Below are 22,071 nucleotides of genomic sequence, written 5' to 3' on the forward strand. Positions count from 1 at the left end.
TTTCTTTATCTCCCCTTGGCCCTCTCCCTCTGGTTTCTGCAGCTGTGACCCTGTGCCCCTTCCGCTCCGTCATTCTCAGCGCTGCTGTCAGTGAGCTCGCAGGAGTCCCGACAGAGATGTCAGGAAACAGATTCTGCCCGGAGAGCCGAGCCAAACACAATCGGCCACGATGGTCATCTCGCGATCGCGGCCAAGACAGAGTTCACAATCCTCACACCCAGGCCAAGCGATTTCAGCCAACGCGGTTCAATTCGGTCACAGCTGGCGTCCGAGACATGGACAAAACCAACACGGCCGAGACACATTTAGCGATTCAACAGTTGAGATCGACCCGAACGAGACCCCACAAACCCAGACACGGCCAAATAATCACCAATCGATTCAGCCGCAGCCAAACCGAGACACGTCCATTGAACATCTCCGGGGGAATCTGAAGCCACCCACGACCTCTGTCTGTATACAGCATCAACAGCTGGTCCCAGAGACACCAGAGGACCACCAGAACCAGTCCAAACAGACATCAGATGCTTTCTGCACCATGAGAACAGTGACAGGATCACATTCGGGACTCTTTCTGAACAAACACTTGTGCAATTTCTGTGCCACAAGCAGTGTTATTTCAGTATTATTTATACACTTTACAATAAGATTCATTAACATTAGTTAGCTACCTTAGTTAACATGAACTAAGAATGAACAAAACTTAAAATTCAAATTCAACATTTACTAATACTCTATTAAAATCAACGGTTTTATTTGTTAACATTAGTTCATGCACTGTGAACTAACATGAACAGCTCAATTTTAACTAACATTAACAAAGATTCAAAAATACTGTAACAAATGCTCATTGTTAGTTCATGTTAGTTAATACAAAAACTAATGTTAACTAATGAACCTTTTTGTAAAGTGTTACCATTTATACAGTGTATTAATATGTATTCATGGTTTCAAACAGGTTTTCCTGAAGTAGATTTGTTGTGTGTTGCTATGTGGTCGCTAGATGTTGCATACAGTCCAAGGTCAAAGATAATTATATAATTTCACTAATTTGAAAATCATAATTCCAATCTTGTAGAAAAAGCATTGCACAATTTTGCATGCCTATTTTGCATTCAAGTAATTTGCTCAAATGTGCAAGGCAACTTATGCTCTGACTTTTTAATATTTATAGTGCAAGCGGTTTGTTCAACACTAACCCGAAGTATGAGCTAGAAATCACTAATAATGGAGAGAGATAAAGGCAAAGAGTATAGAAGTAACAAGAGGCGAAACTCAATAGAACATCCATTGCAACAAACGCACCCGTGCGCAGAGCTGCAGCTCCGCCATCTTGGACTGAACACGTCATAGAATTGAACGATACCGGTTCCAATTCAAAAGCTGTTAAGGGAACTAAATAGTTGTTTCTCGTTTTTAATATCTCTATAGCAGACATCCAAAGTCTCCCGGAAGTTCCGGGAGTCTCCCGCATATTGATAGCGGCTCCCTGATGCCGGCAAATTAGCTAAAATCTCCCGAAATCTAGAGCGAGCGAGCAAGAGCGCGCAGCTCCAGACCGTGTTGCGCACACGGCAGAAAGGGTGAGGGAGTGAGAGACCTTGCGTGTGTAATTAAACTTTTGCCATGAAAACACTCTGCTTTTATGTTCTGCTTTTTTATTTTTAGAAATTTGAATGGTCAATATGGATATTGCAATTTTGTCAATAGTCTGGAAAGTGGAAACATTTTTTTCCATATGATCCAGGTCTGGAAATGATTAAAATCAAATTCCATACTTTTCCAAACATATTTGTTGCTCAAGAAACATTTCTGATTATCAATGTTATGCTTAATATTTTTGTGGAATCTGTGATAAAAAAAAATCATGATTATTTGAACAATGGAAAGTTCAAAAGAACATCATTTATTTGAAATCGAAATTATATAGGCTAAATAAAAAAATTAAAATAGGATTACTGCCACCAAAACTTTTACACGGTAGTGTATATCTGTATAATAATATGACAGAAATATGTAATAAATGAACCACTTCCAATCAAATAAGAATAACTAATCTTCTGATATTAATCGGTTATAATAATTGATTTAACTTCAACAATAATCTGGCAAATGTCTCCTTTAGAATATAGACATATGGTTGGTCTTGTTTTAAAGCATTCTTGAATTACAACCATTTAAGTTTGGATAGTGATTTTCATGTCTATGCGAAAGGGGGGGGGGGGTGACAGTTAAAGGGTTAATTTAGTGATAACAATGAATTAATAAAGCGGTAATTTGCCAGGTTAGGTGTTATCTCTGAAAATATGCGATTTAAAAAGCCAATTTCGACCAAACACATAACGTTATAATAAACTGTTACTGCGGTTATAGGATAGCTTAACGTTAACGTACAGCACCTGTTATCGTTGCCGTTAGCTCACTTTGACGTTAATAAAAACCTTTTCTACTTTACCTCTCTGGATCTTTGGTGAATCTATGAAATGCTAGTTGATTGGTTGTATACTGGTAGTTGTTGCAGTTGATGGCAGAACACTGTTTTCTTTGTTTCCAATTATTTCCAGACATAATGCTGTTAATGCTGTATAGTTGTGCTAACGGTAAAGCCGTTGGTTCAGTCCAAAATGGCGTCAGCGCGACCGCAGCGCCATCTAGCGATTGTTGTCAAAACTGCAACGGAGTTTCGCCTCTTGTTACTTCTATACTCTTTGATAAAGGTTCCTCAGTGGTTCAGCAAAGAAACCCCTTCTTATCAGATTGTTTTCCAGTGTATAGCTTGATCAAGTTTGCTATATGACTCTTTGGAAGACAAAAAAGTTCTTCAGATCAGTTTATTGGTTTCTAGGTACTTTCGAGAGCCAGTATTTCTGAAGAACTTGACTAGAACTAATCCTTTGTGAAACTTGGGTTCAGGTTGTAGAAGGACTTTTTGGTTCTAATTGGAGCTAACTATTGGGAGTTAAAGCAGTGATGCATATAATATTTGTGAGGGAAGGCTGATAAATGGCAGAAAGTCTTTTTTATAGCCAGATCGAAAAGCCAGCACTAATCCATATGAACTGAGCGGATTAGTCAAAATTTTCTGGAGAGACACGATCACTTTATATGATGAACAGATTGAATTTAGACTTTTATTCACATATAAACATTGATCAGCGAACATAAAAAGAAGCTAAACTGAACATGCTTGATGCGCGTGCAATGTTCGGAAGCTCAAACGTGCTGCGTAACATGAGAACGAACCTCATTGGTTCTCGCACATCAAGCAAACATGCTTTAGCTTCCGTTTACCACGTTGGATGTGTGAGCGGATAAGTGTTTATGTGAATAATCTTCTAACCTAGTGCAGACAAAACGAGCCATAGTCTGTTTTTCCCGAATCACTCTTCTAGTGCTTCACAGCAGCTCCGCCCCTTTGTTTTTTCTTTATCTTTTGTTTTTATCATTCTCTCCAAAAGAAAAAAAATCAATATAGATGAAAAGCTAAGCTGGAGGAACCGAAAGAAATGAGAGAAAAATGACATATTTTTCAGAAGACCCACCAGCACACAAACCTCAAATCCTATTACTCCCTTTTGGCAGTGGGGCATTGTGGGATTGAAAGCAGTGATCCAGGGGCCAACCTCCAGCAGAGAGTGCATTGTGCCCCACAGAGGGCCACATGGGGGTCGAGGGGCCCCAGAAAGGATGGGGGGGGGCCTCCCGACCACAGACCCAGAGAGGCCCCTCACACCTTGGCCGCAAAGGGTCAATGGGGGCCAGGCAGAGAGCGAGAGAGAGCCCGCAGACGTGTGAAAGGGTCCCGACGGGGGCTTCCTGGGATTGGCTAGGCATCGTTAGTCTCCAGCATAGTGGAAATGGAAGAAAGTGACAGCCTAGATCCAGGCTATTAACTCAATCAAAGAGAAAAGCCTTTAATTGCTGTGAAAAATCGGCAAGAAAAGGGAAAGCCTGCTGGTAGTCATGTGAAGGATGAGAGAGAAAAAAGATGTTTTTTTCTTCTCGCGCAGGTGCATAGTTTTGCGTATGAACAACGGTCACCATTTGAACAGCCTCTGTTATGAAGTGACTGATATACATGGATTTCAGAAGGGAGGTGTGGAAGGGTAGACCAGCTCAAGCGGTTTAAAAATGGAAAATCACGGAGGAACGACAAACAATATGCTCGTCTTTTATTCCATCTGAAACCACCAAACATTAGATTTTACTGGCTTTTTCTGTCTGTTAAAGGGACAATACACCCAAAATGTTTACAAATTCTGCCATCATTTACTCACCCTCATGTTCTAAACCTGTATGACTTTCTTTTTTTCTTCGGAACATAAAGTAAGATATTTTTTTAAAGTTTTGGTCACCACTGACTTCCATTGTATGGACAAAAAAGACGAATACGTTTTCGTCTAATAACTTTACAATAAGTTTTAATTTATGTTCCACAGAAAAAAGAAAGTCATGTAGGTTTGAAACGTCATGAGGATGAGTGAATGAATGATGACAGAATTTTCCCTTTTGTGTCAATTTTCCCTTTTAGTGCACAGTATTGCTTGAAGTAGCACAAAATTCTCCTAAAAAAAACGTGTCATACTCAAGAAAGCAAATGTGGAAAATGTGCTGCTAGTGCTATATGTGGAACTGGTGCAGACAACAGAACTGTTCCTAATGATTTTCAAAGGTATTTGGCACAGCTGAGTTATGATTCTTCTCCTATGCAAATGTGCTGATATTCACGTAGAACAGTTTCACTGGTGCAAACAGGGTGATAATGTGTTTATCAAACTCTGGCTCACTAAAATAGATTCTACATTACTACATTTTGTTAGTAATGTTTTTAGATGTTAGTAAATTGTAATTTTCACCAAAACCTTTTAATGACCATTTTCCACCCTGTCTCTCTGATCCTTACAGCTTTTAACACTATTTGAACAGCTTCTTTGCATTATGAAATAAATATTATGTGTGTATTTTATATACAGTAATGCCCATTCTTCAATTACAGCCTCTTTAAATGGATGGTTGATTATGATTTAACGTTAACTTTAGTTAGTGTGTAGGCTAATGTTGCTTTTTTAGCATAAATAACATTTGGAAAGTTACTAGCAGCTACACTCAAAGTTCAATCAAAGCAAAGGGAGACATTTTCTTTTACAGAAATTACTTTTTAAGGACTACAACAAACGGCTGGCCTGGTAGAGACTACAATGAGCTTCTTTAAGGGTTAGTGGCATCACTGTGGCAAACATAAACCCTGCAAACGCGATTTATAGATTATCATGAAAGCTATGATAGTCAATGACTAGAAGATAGTTAACTCCACAAGCGACATAAATTCGTCAACTAACCATTCAGAAATGTCCTGTTGCATTCGTCACTTCTTCTTGAGTCTCTCCACCTTTGTCGACACTGGTTTGAAGTAATATAAAATGCTAAACGTTTTTGAAATTTTCAGTGCATGTCTATGTGAGGTAATCGGAGCTGCTAACACCAGCTCTTGAAGCTCCGCCCTCTTTGCCGGCACCATCAGCTCATTTGCATTTAAAGAGACACTCAAAAAACACAATATAATGCAGCAGCTCACTGCTCTGAGATCAGTGTGTGTGTGTGTGTGTGTGTGTGTGTGTGTGTGTGTGTGTGTGTGTGTGTGTGTGTGTGTGTGTGTGTGTGTGTGTGTGCGTGTGTGCGTGTGTGTGTGTGTGTGCATGCGTGCGTGCGTGCATGCGTGTGTGTGTGTGTGAGAAAGTAGATGAGGGTTTGCGCTGCACTGCTCTGCGCCTCCCACATTCCGCCCTGCCAAGCTGAGTAAGAGGAGTGAGATGGGATGACCTCTGACCTCCAGGTTAACTACCCACAGACATTTGTTAACGTTTAGATGTAGAGGCATCCCTACTCGACCTGTAAATAATGAGCGAAGAGGTGTCGACCAGAGCGTTCCTTTGTAAATCACAGCACTCTGAGCCTGACAACTGTGCATTCCTTCCCTTCATGGATTGATTCAAGGTGCGGTCACACTTATCGTTGTTCGGCAAATTTCAATATGAATCCACGCGATGGAATGTCGCGCAAGAACAGAAGAATATATCCTCATGCCGATTTCGCATTGAGTTTAAAGTTGGTCAAGTGAATTTGCTACGTTAATCAACAGAAAACTGCTTGGTTTAAAGTGCCTTCTCTTTAAGGGTCACTACTATACTGTCAAAGAGCACCGTCCTTCGGATGAGACGTTAAACCGACTCTCTGTGGTCACAAAAAAAAGGATGTCTTCCGAAGGAGTAGGGGTGTAACCCCGGCATCCTGGCCAAATTTGCCCAGTGCCCTCTGTCCATCATGGCCTCCTAATCATCCCCATATATATATATACTGATTGGCTTCATCACTCTGTCTCCTCTCCACCAGTAAGCTGGTGTGTGGTGGGCGTTCTGGCGCAATATGGCTGCCGTCGCATCATCCAGGTGGACGCTGCACATTGGTGGTGGTTGAGGATATTCCCCCTTCTATGTATAGCGCTTTAAGTGCCGAAAAAAGCGCTATATAAATGTAATGAATTATTTTTATTTTTATTATTAGAAACAATTTTGTTCTGCTTCAGGATGCAGCCTTTCTGATGGGATCAAGATGGCAACTCTAGCGACTGGACTGTGTCTGATGACGAACTAGTACAGGTGATTCTGACACCTCAGGACGGGTAGTTTATTTAAACGGAGCCCTGCTGCTCTGGAGCGAGAGGTTCGTACCTATAAGCTTGCGTGAATTAAATCCCCCTGTTTACTCTCTCTCTCTCTCTCTCTCTCTCTCTCTCTCTCTCTCTCTCTCTCTCTCTCTCTCTCTCTCTCTCTCTCTCAAATAACAGCATATCTTGCTTTTCCGGCACGAACTGCAGCAGGTGGCCAGGAGACCTCGTCATCACAGGCCCTGATTCATGCCTGTGCCACATAGCTGGCATCCCAGAAGGCCGAGCAACAGCAGATGCCAGCAGAGAAACATTGACAGCGACTGTATCTCTGGCTGTGGTGCTAACAGCCTCCATCAGCACCAGGAACACTACGCCAGGCCAAAACTCAGCGGCTCGTGGCCCAGAAGGGACCGGACTGCGTGAAATCACAGCAGAGCGCTGATCAGTTTCAACACAGTGAGAAAATAACACTCCTGGGATTCCATATCAGGGTTATTTTAGTTAACTAAAACTAAAACCATGAAAAAATTTCCTTACTTAAAATAAAATAAATGTTATGACTGAAATAGAGTATGGGGAGGAAAAAAATCACATTTCTCATTTTCATTTACCGGTAGTTTAAGTTGATGTACTAAAATAATTAAAACATAAACTGAAATATAAATGTATAAAACCATAATAAAATGACAAAACAACAATTTACTAAAATTATGACATTGTTACGTATAAAAATAAAAACTAATTAAAAATTATAATAAAAAATATGTTAGTATCTCAATGATACTAAAATGACATTGTTCCATGTAGCACATCTAGCATTTTTTTTTTTTTTTGCTCTGTTCATTTGATTCTCACATGTGCATTACTTTGCATATTTTCAGTGCATTTGGTACATGACTAAATATGTGACCACAAATGGAAATGGTACCAAACAGCTGCAAAGCACACTTCATTATATACTACATTTGTTGCAACTCCTGACAGGTACACAAATATTGACCATTTAACAACATTTATGGATTAGAAAGTGGGCCATTTCCTGTCTCACTATTGAACGTGCAGAGCCTCTCTGGCATTCGGCAGGGCAGGGCCGGGTTGGCTGGACAGAAATGCTTGGGCTTCGAGGTCCGTCAAAGCTGCTCTGTGTCCAGGCTCTGGACGGACAAATGTGCCTGTGCATCGCTCTCTCTCTAGCGGTCATATCCCACTGGGACCAGCTACACTCACTCTCTCACTCGGTTAATGGGGAGCGGCTTCCCGCAATCAGCAGCCCTAACCTTGTGTACACAGGCAGTCGTCCATGTAGAGGCCAGCGGCCGCAGGGAGGGAGAAGATCTCTGTTCCCAGCACTTAGCGGGCAAAACCAAGCGCCTGTCACTTACAGTATAAGGGAAAGCATGAGGTGGGTGTGCACCTGTAGCTCTCATGTGTGTGTACTTGTACCTTGTGAGGAACGGTTTGAGTTTTTCTCTTTCTGAGACCCCTTTAAAGGCCTGTTTGAGGGTCAAGACTTAGTTTTAGAGATAAGGTTATAATTAGGTTAAGGGTAGGTTAAGGGTGGGCTTGACACTTTAAAAATGCTGGGTTGTTTCAACCCAACTTTGGGTCAAATATGGACAAACCCAGCCGTTTGGGTTTGACCATATATGGGTTACAACAACCCAGCTTTTCTTAGAGTGTATGGTTGGGGTAAGGAGCTAGTGTGTGTGTGTGTGTGTGTGTGTGTGTGTGTGTGTGTGTGTGTGTGTGTGTGTGTGTGTGTGTGTGTGTGTGTGTGTGTGTGTGTGTGTGTGTGTGTGTGTGTGTGTGTGTGTGTGTGTGTGTGTGCGCGTGATTGTTTGAAAGAAAGCTTGTGGATCTCTGGTTACCCTCCTGAATTGCGGGTGCACAAACATCACTACTCTTGAGCCTACATAGGATTCCCATGATTACCCATCTCACCTTACTCTAGTATCCAAGCTTCTCGCTTTACAAAACAAGCACAAAGATGCTCTGAATCCCAAACTCACAGTGCCTAAAATAAACCCATTTCAAACGGGCTTATTTAGAGAGAGAAAAACACTACTTGTCCAATAAAGATTAATTCTGGATCTGATGATAAAATTAGTATTAGCCTACTATATTTGACCATACTGTTAAATTTACCATGAGTTAAAATGCGCATTTACAATCAGTAATTATTTCTACCTGATCAGACACATACACTTTTGCTGGGGTAAATAACATTTTTGTCTTAAAAAAAACACACAAAAAAACAAAAAAAAACTTAATTTTGATGGTGCCACATAAAGGCTACTGGATCAAACATTTAAAGTGTATACATTTAAAGTGTAAAAAGAAAATTAGCCTCATATAGTATTATACTAATAATTCTACTAATAATGTATTTTACGTCTATTTTCAGGTCTATTACTATGATGACAACACAAAACATGTAAACAGTTAAAGACCATTAAAACAGTCAGAAATCTTATAAAACATATTTTCATATACAGACTATTCATAAGTGTACAATAAAGTATGTTAATGCGAGAGATTATAAAGTGTGGTGACCCACCGTGAGCGCGGACAGTTTGTGCGCGTCTCCTGCGTAAAGAGCGCAGAGCAGCAGCAGGACCGAGACGCGCATCCTCGCAGCTCTCCAGACGCACCAAATCCACAAAACTCAGTTCAGACACGATCGATTCTCCAAAGTGAAGCTTAATTCCTTAAATCCCGTGCCTTCGCCGCTCTTGCAGTGTGTTCTGTATAGTGCTGCTGCTGCGGGTTGTGCTCTGTGTGTTTTCTCTGTGCGTAATGAAGTGAAGCGCTCGGTTTGGACTGTCTTGACCCTCTCCTCGGCTCAAGTGCCTGTGCTGTCTGTGACTCTCTCTCTTTCTCTTTCACTCGCTGTATGTGTGTGTGTGTGTGTGTGTGTGTGTGTGTGTGTGTGTCGGGTGCTCGTGCTGTAGTCGGGAGGTGAGTTTGGGTGGAATCTCTTACAGATGCTGGGGGGGGGGGGGGGGGTTCTATGTTCTTTCCTATGTTCTTTCTACTCAACAACACATTTAAATTACTCTCTGTTTGGGAAGAAGTAATAAGCTGTACTGGTTTATATATATACATATATGGTAGCACTTACATTATTTTTCAGTCCTGTTCCCCATGCATACTACTTATAGTAATTGCAATAACTGGGTAATAACTAGGTACTAACCCCGAACCTACCCCTAAACATATCTTAACCCATGTATAGTTACCTTATATTACCCAGTCCTTTCTTAGGTACACAGTAAGTAATTGCTATCCTAACATAAATGAACAAGTGTCCTGGACCCATAAAAAAATATAAAAAATGATATATGGTGTATGAATATTTTTTGGTTTGACTGTATATAGGTATACAGATAGACAGATAGACAGATAGATAGATAGATAGATAGATAGATAGATAGATAGATAGATAGATAGATAGATAGATAGATAGATAGATAGATAGATAGATAGATAGATAAAGTAAATAATCATGGCATTTCTGACTATTTGGATGTGCATGATGAACACATGATCTATTAACCATTAGTGATGTTTAACTCTTTTTATGTTCATTTACACTTTTCACCCACAGAAAATCATCCCCCTCAGCAGCAGCACTTCTATTAATAATAACTGCAGACTCAGACTTGAAAGCCATCACCATAATCTTATTGTTTTTTTTCATTTTTTAAACACTTTTGCTTGTGCGCACTGACATGCCAGTAAAGTAATTCAAAACAAACACTTTGAACCGCTTTTCTCCTATTCTCTTTTTCAAGCCAAATAAGTAGACATATGGCAGCAGTTATTGAAACTCATAACAGCCTCCATTCCCACGACTGCAGAGACAAAACTACACATGTGGGATTTCAAAACCTCACTTATTTATTGTTAATTCAAAGGGCACGCGTTCTATTTTTGCCTCTCGTGTTCAGCAGTGCTCAGTGAAGCATGCATTCACTCATTAAAATCATCAGATGTGCAGTATAGCCAACACTATAGAGATAGTGATTGGGTGTCTTGCTGTAGACAAAATCGCAATAATACATGGTGTTTCATTACTTATCTTGTGAGCTGACGAAATACCTCATTATAAAAGCCTGCACACAAAGAAAAAACGTCATGAAATAAATCAGATTCGAAGTGTTAAAGTGAATGTGATGGGCAGATGTGAATGCTGCTCAATTATAGGAACATCTGGACATCTACTGGACACATATGGTAATGCAGCTAGATATCAGTGAACATTCACCATAGAAAATATCTTGTAAAATTGGTTTAGTCCAAATTTTCTAAAGAGAACTAGTTGCCTTAAGAACTAGTGATCAGCTATCAGAAGTTATGGGTAATCAGTCTTACTTTTCGGTATCAAATGAGATCAATCTACGGTTTTATGCAGCCTGACTGACTTAAAAACATTAGGCAACAGTCTTACAGCAAATAATTGGATGACTAACTTGTAGTAACTAGCCTAGTTTTAGCAGTGTATATAACCGGCCACTGGTCAGGATTAACCAATCAGACGTTTCTAATTTAACACTTGAAATCAGAAAGTTTACGAGAAAAATGATTCCGCCACTGGCCCACAATGCCTTGTGCGCTGCGGGTGCGTCACCGGAAGTATGTGCAGTGGACTTCCTCTCTCTCCTCCGCGCGTGCTTTGCGGCTGCTGTGGGTTTATTTAGGTTTATCTTTATAGGTTTATGAACGAATTATACTCCAACTAGAGAAATAAACGTTCATCATGTCTTTCCCGGCCCCGACTGAAGAGGAAGAGGTTACTGTGAGTGACTGTTTTGACACGAGAGAGTGTTTAAGAGATTAAAGCGTGTATTGATCTTATCAATGGAACATCACGATCAGACCAAAGTTTCATTATTTTTGTTAATTACAAACTTCGCCTTCACCCTGCATTTTAATGTTAACATGTCAGAGTGATCATTTAGTAAACTCTCTCTTTTTGTCTGCAGTATGACCCTTATACCTACCCCACTGAATATGACTATCACACCGGTAAGTATCTGCTTACAGATGACAGACAAAGACACAAAAACAAACACCCACATATTATATATATATATATATATATATATATATATATATATATATATATATATATATATATATATATTTAAAGAAATCTCTTCTGCTTCCCAAGGCTGCATTTATTTGATTTTTTTTTTAAACCACAGTAATATTGTTAAATATTATGACAATTTAAAATAATTGTTTTCTATTTTAATATATTTTAAAATGTAATTTGTTCCTGTGATCAAAGCTGAATTTTCCTCATCATTACTCCAGTCTTCAGTGTCCTTCGGAAATCATTGTAATATGCAGTGGTGGAGGAAGTACTCAAGTTTAGTACTTAAGTAAAAGTACAATTACCCTGCAAAATATATACTTAAGTAAAAGTACAATTACTACATCAACATCTTACTTAAGTAAAAGTCATAAGTACATACTTTTAAATTTACTTTAAAGTATTTTTTTTAAGTAAAAGTACAATCAGTTGTCTCGATGTCTGGGCTGTTCAATTGTAATAATCACAAACAATTTCTATTGTGTACTGGAAAGGGTTGTTGTGCAAGCTCTCTGCAATACTGACACACTGTAAAAATCTGGTTATTTACTTATTACTCATTAAATATTAATTAAGCTAAGCCAATTATGACATACAATTTATTTTATTTTTACTATACTATTAAGAGCAGTAAAAAAAAAACCTCAAAAGCACACAGGTGAGTGTTATTCTGAACACTTTAATCAAATTTGTATGACCAGTTTATTCTGCTCAACAACAGTTGCTTTAGTCCTTTACCTTGGCCTGCATGGGGAAAATGTAGCTAAAACTGCATTTGAGGCTTATACTCCATTGATTACAGAAAATCCAAAAGCATTAGGCTAATAATGTATAATAGGGGTGTAACGGTACGCAAAAATCACGGTTCGGTACGTACCTCGGTTTTAAAGTCACGGTTCGGTTCATTTTCGGTACAGTAAGGGAAAGAAATGCAAAACATTAAACTGCTGGTTGTTTACTATAAACTTTTTTTTTTAACAATTTGTTTACATTTTTTTAAACACACTTTTTAATTAAATATAATAAATAAAAAAGAATAATAAATAAAATACTGCTGCAAAGTTCTCCACTAAATAAAATACTCTCAAACCAATATTGGCCATGACACTAGCTAGCGAGAGGAGAGAGAGAAAAAAATGCCCGACAGGCATAAAGATATTTATGTCCGAGCCCGACCCGAAACCGACAGTTAAAATCCCATTTTTGTTCCTCATACTAATGACACGCGTACGTTTGTTTGTGTGGAAAGCCTGCTTTTATTAAGCAACTGAAAGGCATTTGGAAATGTCAACAGATGATCGCATCAGCGCGCACGGAGCAACAAGCGCTTTTAACACAGGCGCGTTTCGTTGTCACAGCAACATAAACAAATTTCCGCACACAGGAAGACAGATGTTATGGTCATATTTTGCATGTATTTTAATCACAAAAACGAACGTTTGCATCAAGTGAAAGCATCAGGCACATTGGCTACCTACATAATAAGCTGTTTTAAGTGTAAAATGTTCAATGCCTTATCGCGCTGATGTGACCGAGCCCGAGCCGAAGCTGAACATATCTAAATATCTGTCCGAACCCGGCCCGTACAGTTGTACAGTGCGCGCTCAAGTGCAACGCGGAGACTTCCGACACTTAATGTTCGTGTGGAAACTCGGAATATGTTCCGCACACAACTAGCCTAATTCACGTGAAAGATTGCATTCATGTGCACCGCACCGAAAGTCCTATACCGAAACGGTCCGGTACGAATACATACCGTTACACCCCTAATGTATAACACATTAGAATGAGACAAAAATAAGCACCAAACTAAATTTGACAAGGGTGAGGTGAGTGCTTCTCTTAAAACATGCAAGCAATGTGTTGTGTTGTTGTTTCAAAACGCGCGCTGAGCGCGTGAGTTCTTTGACCAATCAGATCTCCGATCTGTTTCAACGTGCATTGGCCAGCAACGCCAAAACGTCAGTCGACCAAAAACATTTTATGCAAGAGATTCGGAAGGATGTAACGACACGCATTTTAATAATGTAGTGGAGTACAAAGTACAGATAATTGCTGAAAAATCTACTTGAGTAAAAGTAAAAGTATGCATTATTTTTTTTACTTAAGTAAAGTATAGATACGTAAAAATTTACTTAAGTACAGTAACGAAGTACAAATACTTCGTTACATTCCACCACTGGTAATATGCGAATTTGATGCGCAAAAACATTAATTGTTATTATCAATGTTGAAAACAGTTGTGTACAATTTTTTTTCAGGATTCTTTGAGTAGAAAGTAAAAAAATGTTTTGTGATTAAAAATCGTACCAATCCAAAACTTTTAAACGGCAGTGTATATACACTATTTATTTAATACTTTGGCAATTTTAAGCTTTGTACCACCCCAATAAAGCTTTTGAACATATTGATTGATTACCTAGATGGCTATGTAAAGGTATATAACGTATGTGTCTTCTGCAGGTGACCCTAAAGCCGATCTGGCTTTTGAACGTCAGTATGAGCACCAGCAGACGTATCATGTGATCCCTGAGGTCATCAAGAACTTCCTGCAATATTTTCATAAAACCATCTCAGACCTGATCGATCAGAAGGTTTACGAGCTGCAGGCCAACCGTGTGTCCAGCGAGAGCATTGAGCAGAAGATCTACGAGATCCAGGATGTTTATGAGAACAGGTGCACAGCCGTACGGTTACATGGACTATTCTGATGCATGTAGGGACATCTTGATGTATCATCATGTTTTATTTGATTTCAGCTGGAATAAGCTTACAGAACGCTTCTTTAAAACATCTCCATGGCCTGAGGCAGAAGCCATCGCTTCCCTGGTCGGTAATGGTGAGTGAATTCAATTTTTGCTGTATTCAGGAATCTGAAGCTCTTAACTCAGCTCTTAACCAAACCGTTTTATGATGTACTTTTTTTTTGCTGACTTGCACATGTTGTTTTCTCTGTTACAGATGCAGTTTTCTTGATCCTTTACAAGGAGCTGTACTACAGGCACATCTACGCCAAAGTCAGCGTGAGTGTGTTTGCTCATCTGTCGTCTTAGTGTTATAGTAAAGAAAATTCTTTGTGAATATATATATATATATATATATATATATATATATATATATATATATATATATATATATATATATATATATATATATATATATAGCCCTCTTTGAAGTCTATATTGAAGTCTCAGCTCTTGTCATGTGTCTTCTCATCTGTAGGGAGGTCCAACTCTCGACCAGAGGTTTGAGTCCTATTATAATTACTGCAACCTCTTCAACTACATCCTCAGTGAGTCCAAACACCAATTACATGTGATGGAATATGGTTTGGGTGATATTTTAGACATGAGTGATTATATAAAATTAAGCAGCGTTGCAATAATTTTATTTGGCCATTCAATTTCCTAAAAAAAATATTTTTAAATGCTAGATTTTTACTGGCTTATTTTTTTCAGTAAACATACATATTGAGTTATATAGCTAATATGTCTTAATATATGGGCTGTTAAATGAATGATTAATTTTAATAATTATTTTAAAAAATCTATCAAAATATCTGCTATTTTCCATATAAACTACCACTCAAATTTGAGGTCAGTAAAACATTTATTTTAATCAGCAAGGACATTACATTGATCAAAAGTGACATTAAAGACATTTGTAATCATACAAAAGTGTTCTTTTGCAAATAAATAATTCTTTAAATATCATTCTGCTGCTGAAAATTCAGCTTTGCCATCACAGGAATACGTTTTTAAATATATTAAAATAAAAAAACTGTTATTTTTAAATTAGAATTATAGTTCACAATATTATTTCTTGATTGTATTATTGTTCAAATAAATGTAGCCATGATAAGAGACTACTTTCAAAAACATAAAATCATACAGACCCCAAACTTTTGAACGGTAGTGTATGTTGAATATTGTCAAATCATTTTTTTTATTCATATTGCCCAGTCATAGATCCTGTGTTTGAGTAGGATTAAATATGAGCTTGTTTAATGTGATGTATTGTTCTCAGATGCTGATGGACCGGCACCTCTGGAGCTTCCTAACCAGTGGCTGTGGGACATCATCGATGAGTTCATTTACCAGGTAAGAGCGAAGCGCATGTGGAGACTCTTGGTCCTCAAAAGCCCTTTTGTTTTGGCACCTTCTGTGTTCCTGATGTAAAAGTGAAAAGCTTTATATCTCTTAAAGGGGTCTTTGGATGCAAAATGTACTTTTATATGGTATTTGCATATAAATGTGTCTTTGCAGTGTGTGGACACAACCACCATACAATGAAAAAAATCAGTTCACTCACTTTTTTATTTGATTTTAATCCTCAAAGTTTAAACACTCAATAATCAAGCCATTTGGATTTTCTGTGCAATATGTTATATTGCTCATGCTCCGCCCACGACCACTGACGGACTGTCCCGTATTAGCATATTTTTGCCCATTTTTAATACTGTCCACTAAGAGAGCACTTTATGTGTCTTGTCGACACACCCCACGGAAGAGAGGGCTGGGGTGAGCAGTTGCTCATTATCATTTAAAGAGACATGCACCGAAACGGGTCTCTGTGAGCAGAGGTAAAAGGGTGTTGTTTTACACAACCATTGAGGAATTTTAACCAAAGTATGTTACAAACTTTACATGAAGACCCTAAAGAATCATACCTACTTGTGGAAAATGGGCATCCGATGACCCCTTTAACATTTCTCTCTGTTTTGCAGTTCCAGTCATTCAGTCAGTATCGCTGTAAGACTGCCAAGAAATCAGAAGAAGAGATTGAATTCCTGAGGAACAATCCCAAGATCTGGAACGTTCACAGCGTGCTGAATGTTCTTCACTCTCTGGTGGACAAGAGCAACATCAACCGTCAGCTGGAGGTGTACACCAGCGGAGGTGAAAGAGGTCAACCATCCCTAACAACACTTACTTCTTTATCCAGAGCTCAGTGTGACGCTGGTGTCTCTGTTACAGGTGACCCTGAGTCCGTGGCTGGAGAATACGGCCGTCACTCGCTCTATAAGATGCTGGGTTATTTCAGTCTGGTGGGTTTACTGAGGCTTCACTCTCTGCTGGGCGATTACTATCAGGCCATCAAAGTCCTGGAGAACATCGAGCTCAACAAGAAGGTAATAAAATAGCCCAGCACCAGTGTTACTTTAGGTAAGGGGACATTTACACGATAACCGTTTTTTTGGGGGGGCTTAAAACGTAAACTTTTGAAAACGGGTTTCAAAGTGCAAGTTTTAAAAAAACAAGGGCGTTATCGTCTCTGTGTAAACTACAAAAACATGTCAGATGAAATTTAGCTTGTAGCTAATTCTGGTATGGCTGAGTGCCATCCACTGTCCCTGTTAAATAAATAAACGTCATGTGTATCACGTGTTCAGTCTATAGGTATGTCATTTTTCTTTCCAAAGCGCCATCGCCGACTACTGCCCTGGCAGCAGCATACAGCGTTTTTAGTTGTTTTTGCGAATCAATGTGTACGGGGATTGTTTTGACAGCATTGTTGTCTGTATGTGAAAACTGCAAAGGAAAAACAATATTTTTAGTTCATGGTTGTCTTGAAAACGGACCCTTAAGTTTGTCATAGTTTTGTTCATATTTGTAGTTTACAGAGCCCCTGAAGTGAGATGGTGATGGGAGGAAAATTATATGGGGGAAAAACTTTCACAAGAAAAACGCAATTTCACGGGGAATGGGAATGTTTTGCGAAATATAATTTTTCCTCCCATCTCTTTTTTCACCACCATGTCCTGCCTCTGTATGTATTAGCTTGTATTTTTATACTATTAGACGTTCATTTTAAGTTTAATTTTTTTGCAATTTGGTTATATGCATTCTATTAGTTTTTTTTGTTTGAATATTGTTTTTTAGGTTTAATTATTTGTATTTCCATTTGTTCAGTTTTCGTTATCTATTTATTTCCAGGTAATAATTTGAGTTATTACTTATTTCAATTTATTGTCAAGGCAACATTAAGTTTTTCAACTAATACTTATTTATATCAGCTTTATTTAAATGATCAGAAATGTTTTTAATAGTTGTAGTTTTAGTTAATGATGATAACCCTGCCCAGCAGCACTGTCACTGTCACTGGATGTCTGAAGGTTTTGTGTCGGTATGATAATGTTGTGTTCATGGTGTTCCAGAGCATGTATTCACGTGTGCCTGAGTGTCAGATCACCACCTACTACTATGTGGGTTTTGCGTATCTGATGATGAGACGCTATCAGGACGCCATCCGTGTGTTCGCCAACATCCTGCTTTACATCCAGAGGACCAGAAACATGTTCCAGAGAACCACCTACAAATATGAGATGGTCAGTGAATTTAAAATCAAAAGTATTTGTTCCATTTGCATAGTTTTTGTTGTATTGCTTCATTATGTTGTATGCTGATTTAAATAAAACAAAAAAGCAATGTATTGTAGTATTTTATTTACCGTACTGTAAAATAGCTGGTTAACAGTAATGAGGATAATTTCATTTGATAATTCTTTCAAATGGACACAGTAATAAGAATAATTACAGTAATAAGAATTTTCATTGTCATTAAAATAATACAAAACATCTTACAGGTGCTGCATTTTCTTTCTTTTTTGTGTGTGAGACTGGGCAAAATCTCATGAGCACTTTCAACCAGTCCTGATATTTGTGCAGTATTATTCCTGGTGTTATCCTTCAGATTGAATTGTACTATTATATGCTGTCATAATGCTGTGATATTAAATCAAAATCATGTGTTGTGTGATGTTCAGATTAATAAACAGAACGAGCAGATGCACGGTCTGCTGGCCATCGCTCTCACCATGTACCCCATGCGCATCGACGAGAGCATTCACACACAGCTCCGCGAGAAATACGGGGACAAGATGCTCCGCATGCAGAAAGGGTGAGAACACAAAACACTATGTATTGAAGATATTTTTATATACTACATATTTGTTTGGTAAGATGTTTTCCATGTTTTTTAAATAAGTCTTTAATGCTTACCAAGGCTGCATGTATTTGATTTAGTCAAACAAAAAAAATTGTTTGTTTGCCACAACAATAGTAATATTGTGGAAATATTTATTTTTAACAGTTTTCTATTTTAATATATTTTTAAACTGAATGTATTCCTGTGATCAAAGCTGAGTTGTCAGTATCATTACTCCAGTCTTCAGTGTCACATGATCCTTCAGAAATCATTCTAATATGATGATTTGCTGCTCAAGAAACATTTCTTATTATCAATGTTGAATACAGTTGTACTGCGTAATATTTTTTTGGAAACCATACTTTTTTATTTTATTTATTTGATCTAGAAATTATTTGTTTTAATTTATAAAGACAGACAAATTGATCAACTGACAGTAAAGTATTAAAAAAATGACATATACACAGCATCTAAAAAGTTCTGATGGTTTTCCTCTCTTGTTCAGAGATCTCCAGGTGTTTGAGGAGTTGTTCAGTTTTGCCTGCCCCAAGTTCCTGTCACCTGTAGTTCCAAACTATGATAACGTCAATCCAAATTACCACAAAGAGCCATTCCAGCAGCAGCTCAAAGTGTTTGCAGAGGAAGTGCAGCAGCAGGCGCAGCTCTCCACCATCCGCAGGTACAACACCCCTCATGTGTCGCTCGGGCCACTTCTGTCTGGAGGAACAAGACTTATATGCTCTGTCTGGTCCTGGAATGATCACATGTTCATGGTATATTTATAAAGTTGAAACATTAGTGGCTTTTGCACCACTGCTCTAGGAACTCAGTTTTAGGAACTAGCCACCAGGGCGGTTCCCAAAGAACCCATTTCCCGCGAGGGCCATTTTCCTGGTTTCATTAGGACCGGTAGCAGGAACTCTGAAGTGACGAAAGCCGGCCCACAGCGACACGATTTACAGACATCATCAGCTGGAGGATAGAGGACGCAGAGCGCGTTTGGACAGTCAATGTACACTTGTCACTGGTAGTTCTTAATGTGCTGGATTAGACCCTACTCTGAAGTAGCCAATTTAGTTCCCCAAAACAAATTCCCAGAACTAAAATTGTTCCTAGTTCCTGTGGTGCGAACATGCCCAAAACCGGGTACTTCCACCAATAGTTCTAGGAACTGTGGAAAGGTTCCTCCGGTGCGAAAGCCCCTATTGTGAATATTGTGTAATACTTAAATGTGCTTTTATTTGACCATTAGGTTTCCTGTTCCTGTGTTTTATTATATTGGTGGTGATAAATGATTCTATTGATAAAAGGTGGAAAGCATTCCATAAAAATCGTAATACCATAAAATATATTTATATATCTCATAAAGATAATTTTTTTTCAAATCTGCCTAGCATCAACTTGAATTTATTTATAAGGATATTTCCCAGCCGTACTTGCAGCTGGAGCATGTTGGTTGTTATAAAAACTCCTCAGCTGACTCGTGTGTTTCTCTCAGCTTCCTGAAGCTCTACACCACTATGCCTGTGGCCAAACTGGCCGGATTCCTGGACATGTCGGAGCAGGAGTTCCGGATCCAGCTGCTGGTCTTCAAACACAAGATGAAGAACCTGGTGTGGACCAGTGGCATCTCTGCTCTGGACGGAGAGTTTCAGTCTGCATCTGAGGTCGACTTTTACATCGACAAGGTGTGTGTGTGTGTGTTGACTTAGGCAGTTCTAGTTTAAAGACAAAAACGCAAAGTCAAGGTTTTAAATTGAGATTAAATATAGGGCTGCACCGTCATAAAAACATGTACATTTCATTTCAATTTTAGCTTTTAGTTATTTAATTGACATACTGGACATTTATACAGTAAATATTATCTTATATGATAAGTCCCCATGAAGTCAAAATTGAAGTTGTTTAGTATGAATATGTTAACCTTACCATCTATAAGCTAGTGTGCTCCAAAACTGACAAAATTCAAGCATTCAAAATCTGGATCCATGATATTGATCACTCTGCACTTCAGGTTCTTATCAGATTTTCTGTCCAATCAAATGCTCTGTTTAAAGCGTCCCGCCCCCCTACATTATGAATAGAAGCTGAGACAAAAATTGGTCACACATTTACCATTTTATACATTGTGAATGCACATAGTGCACTACATAGGGAACGATTCAGACAGTGTAAATATGCTTTCATTGGGGTGATTGAAGTCTGGTTTAATGTTTGTCACGCGAACCGCCACAACACACACACAGTCTGCTCCGGTCCAGAGACACGATACACGGAGCGGGTCATAAGTGTCATTAGGAGGAAACTGCTGCTTTACCGAACTCAACGGCTCTGGCCGAGCTGAGACATGAACAAAACCCTATTGGCCATTTTTTTAAAAAGGAGAGAAACTGTTCGCTATGTCCCGCCCTGTCTTCCTGTTTCAGTGGAAATGATGTCAACACTGAATAATCCTGCGCACTTCAAGGCTCTTCAGTGGGGCTTTAATTGGCTGGATGTTTCTCCGAGTCTAAAAGTTCTACTCCGTTCTGAATGTTTTCACTGATGAAATGATGATCTTTGTGAGTGCAGACTAAAACATGATCACATTGTCTTCCATCAGGATATGATCCATATTGCAGACACCAAGGTTGCCCGTCGCTATGGAGATTTCTTTATCCGACAGATCCACAAGTTTGAGGAGGTACACTTCAATTGTTTTTCAAACATACATACTCTACACATTTCCTTTTGCAATTACAGTTTATGTAAATGTTTTGTTGTATTTAACATCAACATTGTCACATTTTGATTGTGCCGTTTCATGTTCTGTAGCTTAACCGGACGCTGAAGAAAATGCCTCTGGCATCTGGCACCACGGCTACGGCCAGCTCCACATCACGAGCCACATAATGCAGATCCTATCAGACGTTTCTCAACAACTAATTAGAACCTGATTTAATCTTTCTGTGATATCCATCAATCACAGGCCGACCCGGACCTCTCGACAGAACCAGTCGGGGACCGTTTCTGAACTATAACACTGACGTGCTCTGGTGCGTCATAAACAAGCAAAGCTGTTGGAAGTCTTTCTAATGCTTTTTTCTAAGTCAATAAAGTGTGATGTGGCTGAACCATAGTTTGAAGTGTTATTTTAAAGTTTTCATATTACCGGTACATGTTAGTGGGCCTGAAAAAGTTATGCTAATTATGCATAAACCAAATTCTTGTATAATTTATCACATTGAATGACTTCAGACGATTTACAGTGTACCCATGTAAAAGTCCGTATGAAATGGGAATTGTGATTACAATAAAAAGACAAAGTATGTCCAAAGGACTTGAATGCAACAGATGTTATTTTAATTAAAGATAATGGGTGCACATTAATGGAGGGGAAA

At 38.7% G+C, this 22,071-nt stretch overlaps 2 protein-coding genes across 9 annotated transcripts in view; one reads left to right on the top strand and one right to left on the bottom strand.

Annotated features, from left to right (window-relative positions):
- smoc2 (SPARC related modular calcium binding 2) overlaps nt 1-9,582 on the bottom strand; it is a 36,339-nt gene extending 26,757 nt beyond the window's left edge. For 2 of the 6 annotated variants that reach the window (XM_079634382.1, XM_079634380.1), the window contains exon 1: nt 9,225-9,562. In XM_079634382.1, coding sequence (XP_079490508.1) covers nt 9,225-9,296 — 72 coding nt within the window. In that variant the 5' untranslated portion in view covers nt 9,297-9,562. Of the gene's footprint in view, nt 1-5,339; nt 5,508-9,224 lie in introns of those variants that run through there. The other 4 variants (XM_079634385.1, XM_079634384.1, XM_079634383.1 and 1 more) reach the window with 3 other exon arrangements.
- Nucleotides 9,583-11,253: 1,671 nt separating this feature from the next.
- eif3s6ip (eukaryotic translation initiation factor 3, subunit 6 interacting protein) lies at nt 11,254-22,019 on the top strand. 3 transcript variants are annotated; one of them, XM_079634878.1, is made up of 15 exons: nt 11,254-11,465; nt 11,653-11,695; nt 14,229-14,442; nt 14,525-14,604; nt 14,727-14,788; nt 14,988-15,057; nt 15,792-15,865; nt 16,492-16,663; nt 16,742-16,896; nt 17,923-18,093; nt 18,531-18,664; nt 19,197-19,370; nt 20,190-20,379; nt 21,294-21,374; nt 21,506-22,019. In XM_079634878.1, the coding sequence occupies exons 1-15, from the start codon at nt 11,427-11,429 to the stop codon at nt 21,581-21,583; spliced, it is 1,737 nt and encodes a 578-aa protein (XP_079491004.1). In that variant the 5' UTR covers nt 11,254-11,426; the 3' UTR covers nt 21,584-22,019. The 3 variants fall into 3 exon arrangements, with proteins under 3 accessions (XP_079491004.1, XP_079491003.1, XP_079491002.1); XM_079634877.1 differs by having other exon boundaries at nt 11,271-11,465; nt 16,492-16,672; XM_079634876.1 differs by having other exon boundaries at nt 11,292-11,465; nt 16,492-16,896; nt 21,506-22,018.
- Nucleotides 22,020-22,071: the final 52 nt, after the last annotated feature.

The sequence above is a fragment of the Phoxinus phoxinus genome (assembly GCF_949152265.1).
Source record: "Phoxinus phoxinus genome assembly, chromosome: 14".
Taxonomy (NCBI): domain Eukaryota; kingdom Metazoa; phylum Chordata; class Actinopteri; order Cypriniformes; family Leuciscidae; genus Phoxinus; species Phoxinus phoxinus.

Excerpts from the sequence above, each read along its gene's own strand:
- eif3s6ip (XM_079634876.1), top strand. The coding sequence starts at position 11,427 with ATGTCTTTCCCGGCCCCGACTGAAGAGGAAGAGGTTACT. Across the intron at positions 14,605-14,726 it reads CGCTTCCCTGGTCGGTAATG|ATGCAGTTTTCTTGATCCTT; the intron begins GTGAGTGAATTC and ends TCTCTGTTACAG. Across the intron at positions 15,058-15,791 it reads CCTCTTCAACTACATCCTCA|ATGCTGATGGACCGGCACCT; the intron begins GTGAGTCCAAAC and ends TATTGTTCTCAG.